This window comes from Suricata suricatta, chromosome 17 (genome assembly GCF_006229205.1).
Source record: "Suricata suricatta isolate VVHF042 chromosome 17, meerkat_22Aug2017_6uvM2_HiC, whole genome shotgun sequence".
Classification (NCBI taxonomy): domain Eukaryota; kingdom Metazoa; phylum Chordata; class Mammalia; order Carnivora; family Herpestidae; genus Suricata; species Suricata suricatta.
This window is the reverse complement of record NC_043716.1, coordinates 8538044-8546572: the sequence shown is the minus strand read 5'-3', so window position 1 is coordinate 8546572 and position 8529 is coordinate 8538044. Positions and strand designations below refer to the sequence as shown.

Genomic DNA, 8529 nt, shown 5'->3' with positions numbered 1-8529 from the left:
GCTAAGTCTCAGGTGAGTCGGGGATTTTCCCGTCATCCCCGAAACCTCATTTTAATTCCTGAAGCAAATGAGTTTCTCTGTCTTCACATGAAGCTCATCAACCCTATCAGCATCAGCAGTTTTAAGGGAATCAAGAGGGTGTGATGGACTGCCGACACCGTGGTGACTGGGTGTTGGTAGCCCAGAGGTTGGGGGCGGCCTCTCCCATCAGTTGGCAATAGAGGGCATGGGCAGGGAGAGGCCTGGGAGCGTGGCCGGGTGAGAGCCAGGCTTCCCTGTGTCCTCTTGAGGCATTTGGCTTAGATAAGCAAAGGCACATGGAATCTCTGTTGTATCCATCCGTTTAGAACGGCCTCCTTGGGGTAAAGACATGTACGCAAATCTGTGGCCCAGGTCAGCAAATTTACTGAGAGGCGCCTTAGGGAAAATGTATGATTTCAAAGGAGAGGGAGCAAGTGTATCTGGCTTAGAGAGATTGGGGAAGGTTTATTCGTTCAGGCAGCAGTTTTAAGCCCTTTTCAGGAGCCCCTAGTTAATAGAAGCAGTGAGATTTGAATGGGGCCTGAAGGATGAGTAGATTTCAGAGAAGAAATATTTGGGAAGATAGTGACATAAACGACTTAGGACTGAGGCGATGTACTGCTTCTTCTGAGACAGGGAGAAAGGAAGTCCATTGAAATCATGGATATAAAAACTTAAAGAACTTAAGGAGTTTCTGACCTGTTTGCCATGTACTAGATAATTACACCCAAAGTTCTTTCCTAGATCTAATTCTCAAGCTTGGTATATTTCTCAGTATCTTACTGTGTCTCTTTCTTATAAAGAAAAAATTTCTTTAATGTTTTTGTTTATTTTTGAGAGACAGGGAGCAGGGGAGGGGCAGAGAGGGAGACATGTATTCCAAAGCAGGCTCCAGGCTCTGAGTGGTCAGCACAGAGTCTGACATGGGGCTTGAACTCACAAGTGGTGAGATCATGACCTCTGCCAAAGTCAGACGCTTGCCCAACTTAGCCACCCAGGCGGCTCTGCTGTGTCTCTTTCTTGATGGAGATAGCCTTAAGGCTTGCTAAACAATAGGCTTCGGTGGGAACACCATCCTTAACTCAGTCTTTTTTATTGGACCAAGTCACTTTGTTTAGCTGAGAAGTTTTAATGGGCCTTTGTTGCTCAAAGCCTTTTTTAGATTTACTTCCTATTGTATGGGGTCTAGAAACTTTCCAACTCTGTGAAGCCCCAAATTTCGGGACTCCATTCTTTTTTTTTTTAGCCTGAGAGTTGGTAAATCCCTTCCTGAGCGCAAGTCTTTCTCTCTTTGCCAAATATATCCAGAAGCATCCTGCACAAGCTAGCATTCTGGCCCTTTCCAGCTTCTTCCTCCAGACCTACAGGCTCAGTGAACTTTTGGTGTGCTTTCACGGTTACTAATTACTTTGCCAGTGTAGTGTATCAAGAGTCTACATCAGTCCAGCCTGAAATACCCATTTCTTTGAAACTTGCTGCCTGAATGTGAAGCCAATGCCCCGGTATCTTGGGGTTTTTGTTACAATACCTTCCATTTCAGTGTGCTAGTTTTTGAATTAATTAGGATTGGCTAACTTGTAACTGGTGTAACCGATAGACCCCAAATGCATAGTGGCCCCAGTACGATGGAAGTTTCTTTCTTTTTCTTGTGACCATATGACTGGGTCATCGGGTTGATAGTGCGGCCATTCAGGGCCTCGAGCTATCTGCAGCTCTGCTATCTCTACCACATCGATCCCAGCTCACCTTTGGGGTCATCCCCATACTAGCCAGCCAGAAGGGGAGAACAGCATGGAGGAACATATGTGAATCTCGCCTAGAAATGGTGCACCTCGCTTCTGCTTGCATTCTCTTGGCTTGAACTCAGTCATGTGGCCACATCTAACTGCAAAAGAGATTGGGAAACATTTGTCTCTAGAAAGATGAGGAAAGGAAATGTGGTTAGCAGTTTCTGGCACTCTCCTCAAACATTTAAGTTATTTAGAACTATTTTGCTCTCATAAGTTATAAATAGATGTGAATCTGCTTATAACCCTTTTGTCATATCTCTGGTCATTTTCTTATAATTGATTTCTAGATATACAGTTGGCATGTCAGAAGGTTATATACATTTTTAGACTTTTTTTAAAGTTTTTTTTTTTAATTTTTAAATGTTTTTTATTAATTTTTGATACAGGAGAGACAGAGCATGAGAGGGGGAGGGGCAGAGAGAGAAGGAGACACAGAACCGGAAGCAGGCTCCAGGCTCTGAGCCAGCTGTCAGCACAGAGCCTGACGCGGGGCTCGAACCCACGAACGGGAGATCTGACCTGAGCCGAAGTCGGAGGCTTAACCGACTGAGCCACCCAGGCGCCCCCATTTTTAGACGTTTTAACCTGCAAGTCAATGTGCTTTTGACACTATGAACATGGCGACATCTATTTCTTCTGCATTCGGTCAATGCCCCTTAATTCTGCTGTATTCAACCGCCTTTCGGAACCACATGCAGGTGCTTCAAGGCTTTGTGTCATTCAGGGATGTGGCTGTGAACTTCACTGAGGAAGAATGGGGAGAAGACCCTGTGCAGAGAGTCTTGTACAGGGATGTGATGCTGGAGAACTATAGGAACCTGGTCTCCTTGTGTAAGGTGGGGTCCTCACCTCAGGTGGGCCTTTCGGGATGCCATTTCTTTCTAAAGATTCCCTTGATCCTATTAGCGGAAGAGCACAGAGCGACTTTGGGTAACGTTTCCCTCCAGAATCCAGAGCAGACCCTTAAACTGTTTCTCACTCCACCTTGGTTGAAAATATTTAATTGCTTTTGGCAATTAGTTATTTTGTTTTCTGCTCTTGAAAATGCAAGAGTGGGGCTGAAAATGGGGTGGTCCGTGGTCTCTGAAACTGACAATCACATTCCGCTTCTTTCTCTTGAGTAGGATTTCGCTTTTCTAAACCTGATATCATCTCCCAGTTGGAACAAGCAGTAAATCCATGGGCGCAGGAGGGAGAAGCACTAAGAAGCGGCTGCACACGGAAGTGGGAACAAGCCAGACAACATCTTTTGAAATATGAGTTAGGAGTTCTTCCCCAGATCCCCCAGGCCTGTAGAAAATGTTGAGGCCCCTCAAGTCTCATCTTCATTTGGACATAATCAGGGTCCTGTTAGCCTAACTCGAATTCTTCCCAGACTTGAGGAAGTGTGTACTTCCTCCTTACTGTTATGGCCCTGACACCCGGTCCGGGGATCACTGTTGTGTCTCACTCCAGGCATTGTATGAGGTCATTGCCTGCTTGTCTAGTTATTGGAGTCTCTCCTTCATTTACTTAATTTTTGTTGCACATAGTTTTTCTCTTCCCTAAAAGAAGAGAATGAAGGAATTTAATGTAAGTTTAAGGAATGTGATTTTACATCCAATTTTAAGGTTATAAAATTGATAGAATTTGCTGAGTATATGTGAGAGGTGAGGGAGGATCAGACAGGGATGATTTCCAGGTTTCTGGTTTGGTGGTATGGGGGTGGAAGATGGGTTCTGTTTATTCTAAGTTGTTTGAAGAGTCGATAGTAGGTCTAAACCAGTGGTTCTCAGAAAGGGGAAAATTTGCTCCCAGGAGACATGTCTGAAGACTGGGAGGGTGCTATAGGCATTTAGTGAGTAGAGGCCAAATATGCTGCTAAATATCCTATAATGCATAAGACAGCTCCTCACATGAAGACTTGTCTTGCCAAAATGCCCAGAGTGAGGGCTCCAGTTGAGAAACTCTGGTCTAAACGGGGAGTGTCTGGAAAGTAGATAAATATAAGAGATGTCAAATGGATTTTGGTGAAGGAAAGAGATCTGGTGGTACAGATCTGAGACTCATCTGAGAATAGTAGATGGTAATTGAAGTCATGGGAGTGGATGAAATACAAAAATAGAGAAATAGAGCATGAAAACAGTTGCAAGAGAACCTAGAAGCCCAATGAACATACATTTAAGTATCTATTATCTGTCTATGTCTGTATATATCTATTTCACTTGTGTAATGTTTCAGAAACAAACACGGGAAAATGGTGTCAAAATAATAAAATGGTAATAATTTTTAATAATGGGTGATGGCAGTAGAGATATGTCATACAAATTTTATCAATGTAAATGAAGGAAAGAGAATCCAAAATGGATACTAAGATAGAGTAGGAGGAAACCAGGTCAAATTTTGTCATTGAAACCAACGGAAAAGAGCATTTCAAGGAGAAGAAGTACTCATAGCATTATGGGATCAAGAGAAGAAGACCTAAAGAGTATCCATTGGACTTAATAGGGGGTTCCTTCTTTTCAGCTAACCTAATAGTGGATTAGTCCCTTGCTACTGTTTTCGTCCCCTGCCTAACTTCCATTGCCTTCTTTTAACTTTCATTTTCCTACCTTATATAAGCCACATACAAGATTACTTTGAAAATAGTCCAGCTTGCAAAACATGTGTGGTCTGTCCCTCTTACCCTTAATGAGGTTGAATGAGTACTTACAAGATTCCCAATGACAAAGTCCCAACTTTACAACAATTAAGATGTATATGTCATGTGTAGTTCATCCATAAGGAAGCTGAACTAGTACTAGTGGTAAGCCTAATCCCCGAGCCCCCTAAAATTTCTCTGTTCTGAACTTTGACACTTTTCTTTGATGGTGTGTGTGTGTGTGTGTGTGTGTGTGTGTGTGTGTGTGTGTGTGTATTTTCAGAGGCTCAGGGAGAAGGAAAAAAGTGAAAGCTGAAGGAAATCTCCAGCAAATGGTAACACTCACCGTGGCAAAGGACAATATGGGAAATGATCTTAGTGAATCTGATAGCAAGCTCAGACATAATCAAGGAGGATTAATGGGAACTGAGCCAGTGAGAACAGAAGATGTAGGTGCTGAGGAGTGATCCTAGCTGCAGTGAACTCCAGATAAGGGGCCTGGGGACTGCTGGTGGTGACAGTAGGAAAAGCAAGGGAATATTCTAGTGGTTCAGAGGCTAGGAGCAGCTATCATTCCTACACTGATCATTTCCCAGTTGAAATCTCCCTAACACATTATTTTATAGCATTCATCTTTCTTTAAATTATTTGATTAATACCGATCTTTCTCATAGACTAGAAATCTCAAAAGAGCTGGTACTGTGTCTTTGTTCATCACTGAATCCTAGCCAATAATATGTATCCAATAAATTATGTATTTATTTATTTAATAAATTAAAAAATGTTTATATTTGAGAGAGAGAGACACTCTGCATGAGTGGGGAAGGGGCAGAGAGAGAGGAAGACACAGAATCCAAAGCAGGCTCCAGACTCCGAGCTGTCAGCACAGATTCCGACACGGGGCTCAAATTCACAAACCTCAAGATCATGGCCCGAACCAAAATTGGATGCTTAACTGACTGAGCCACCCAAGGGCCCTCCATAAATTATATATTTTTTACTACTTGACTTATATTTGTGACCAATGATATTTATGCAATTATCTCATTCCTGGTGCAGCCATTTCCTGCGTCTAGTACAGGGAACATTTTTGCTTTTCCCCTGCAGATTTGGAGACCAGAAAATTAAACCCAAAGAATGTATCTTCTGAAGAGGAATCATACCAAGAGATAAGTATGGAGAGAAACACACCGGCAGATGTAAGTTTGAAAGAAGCTGGGGGATATACAGAGATCAAAGAGGATGCTCAAGATAGATTCTAGGAAGAAGCAACCGTTGTCCGTAAGAAAAGAACTTCTACAGCTGAGAGTAACCCCAAATGCGTTGAATCTGGCAGACACGTTAGTCCAAAGTCAGACTTTGTTATACAGTCAAGACATCCTAAAGAAGAGAGACCATATACATGTGCTGCTCAGGGAAAGAGCTTTAAACAGCATTCAAAATTAGTAAGACATCAGAAAGAGAGCACGAATAAGAAAACTCTTCAGCGTAATGAGTGTGGTAACATATCCAGTGATTATTCAGTATATGTTCAACATCGTGTAGCTTATAATGAAGAAAAAAATTTGGAATGTAATCAGTATGGGAAGACCTTGGGCCATGGCATACACCACATTGAACATCAGAAAATACTGGAGAGAAGTCTTATGAAGATAAGAAAGGCTATACCTCGGACTCATATCTTACCAAACATCATCATCGTGTTCATGGTGGGAAGGAATATAATGTGCATGAAAGAGCCTTAATTCAGAATATACCATTTATCCAGCATCAGAGAAGCCAACATGGAAAGAAACCTTATGAATGTAGTGAATGGAGAAAAACTTTTGGCAATTATTCAGCCCTAACAGTGCATCAGAGAATTCATACTGGAGAGAAACCGTATGAATGCAGTGAATGTGGGAAAGCCTTTTATCATAGTGCCTCTCTCCTTCAACACCAGAGAATCCATGCTGGAGAGAAGCCCCATGAATGGCATGAATGCGGGAAGGCTTTTATTCAGATAGTGCACTTTATTCAACACCAGTGAATTCATGCTGGAGAGAAACCTTACGAATGTAACAGATGTGGTAAAGCCTTCAGTCACAATTCATCCCGTATTGAACATCAGTTTATTCATACTGGAGAGAAGCCCTATGAATGCAGCAAATATGGGAAAGCCTTTAGCCACAGTTCGTCCCTAATCGTCCATCAGTTTACTCACACTGGAGAGAAACCCTATGAATGCAGTGAATGTGGCAAGGTCATTAGCCAGAGCTCACACCTCTATCAACATCAGAGAACTCACACTGGAGAGAAACCTTAGACCTGTAATGTCTGTGCGAAAGCCTTTAGTGATCGATCAGCCCTTATTCGCCATCAGAGAACTCATACTGGAGAAAAACCCTGCAAGTGTAGAGAATGTGGTAAAGCTTTCAGTCAGAGCTCAACTCTCATAAAACATACAAAAATACACACCGGAGAGAAACCTTACACCTGTAGAGATTGTGGGAAAGCGTTCAGCCAGAGTTCATCTCTTACTCAGCACCAGAAGATTCATACTCGAGAGAAACCATTTGACTGTCCTGAGTGTGGTAAAACCTTCAGTAGAAGTGCCCATCTTACTCAACATCAGAGGATTCACACTGGGGAGAAACCCTGCGAGTGTAATGAGTGTGGGAGAGCTTTCAGGTGTAGTTCAGCCCTCATTAGGCACCAGAGACTTCATAGTGGAGAATCACTCTGAGTGCCTGGTCATCCAGACTCTTCACTTTGCTAAATACCAAAGAATCATACTTTCATGGGTGATTATAATTGTGATCCCCCCTTTTTTTTTTCTGAGCACGGAAAATGCTCTCTTCCCATTTCCCCCTGCAAATAATTAGTTACAACATCTAATCCACAAATCCACAGGAAGAAACACTGATCTGAAACCTGGAATAGCCCAAAAGACTCCAACCGTCAGACTTTCTATGCATGTATGTGTGTATTTTCATCTGTACCTGAAAATGAGTAATGTCACTAGGAAGTGATTTGTTTTTCCTGGCCCCAGGGATAGGCTATTCCAACACATAAAGGAATTCCAGTTCAAAATTGAGCTCATTGCTCCTCCTTGTACTGACTGGAATATTGCCATGTCCAAGTTAAATAGATTCATGGTTGATCATATATTTGAATACCACCTTTCTATGAATCTTTGCCTTCATATACAATTATTCCTACCCCTAGCAATACTGTCTTCACTAAAAGGGCCCCTTTGAACTCTCCCTTCTCATTAACTTTCCTATCCTACTTCCAGTGCTTATATAATGTTAGCTACAGCTTGAAGTTCAACAGGGCTTGAGCTTCAGAGCCGAAAAGCACAACTGAAGATCGAGGGGAAAAAAGGATTTTTGTTCTGAAAATTGTAAGACACAATACTCTGATGGAATGGTGACATCTGGAAATAATTATTGAAATACATGAAATTTTTAGTAACCATTAGAAACTCAAGGTGGGGGGGGGAAGTCCTTCATAAGTGTTATTAGAAACAGAGCTCTTAAAATAACGTGCGTTAACATTCTAGGTAGCAAGGTCCTTTCAAAAGCTTTTCTTCCCTGGAATCCGTAGTTTGGCTTGTAGGGAAACATTTATCCTTCCTCCCGAGGCCTCATCCTTGATAACCTGGTTTAGAACAAGTTTATGTTGTCAATACGAACTTACGTGGTTAAAACTGCTTATGGTTGACCTACTCATGTTGAATAAAGGGAGAATTAATATAAATGTTGCATCTCAAACTCCTCCAAGAAGCTTGGATGTTTTTCACTATTGTGATGAGGTCATTGTAGGGGGACCCCGGGCTTGACTTGAGGATCACAGGACCAGACCTTTGTTGATTAAAGCAAGATTTTTCTGCCTTTTCTGAGGAGGCATCATTATTTTTTTTAGCATTGTTTTTTTAATCAAGAGGCAGTTGTCACACTATCGCTTTTTATTTCGCAAGTTAGTCTCCTTTAGGACCCAGCTTAAAGTGTCACCTTCCCCCTGAGCACCACAGTTGAAAATAGTCTCTTCCTCTGAAAACCCGCGCCAGTCAGTATATCCCTCATATATGCCTATAAAATCTATTTTTAGTTCTAT

At 42.0% G+C, this 8529-nt stretch overlaps 1 protein-coding gene across 1 annotated transcript; it reads left to right on the top strand.

The window, feature by feature from the left end:
• Positions 1–2503: 2503 nt before the first annotated feature.
• On the top strand, positions 2504–8172 carry LOC115282714 (zinc finger protein 420-like). The gene is given in 3 exon segments (XM_029928872.1): positions 2504–2642; positions 5539–5604; positions 6057–8172. Coding segments are annotated over 3 exon segments (1305 nt in total). The 3' UTR covers positions 7157–8172.
• Positions 8173–8529: the final 357 nt, after the last annotated feature.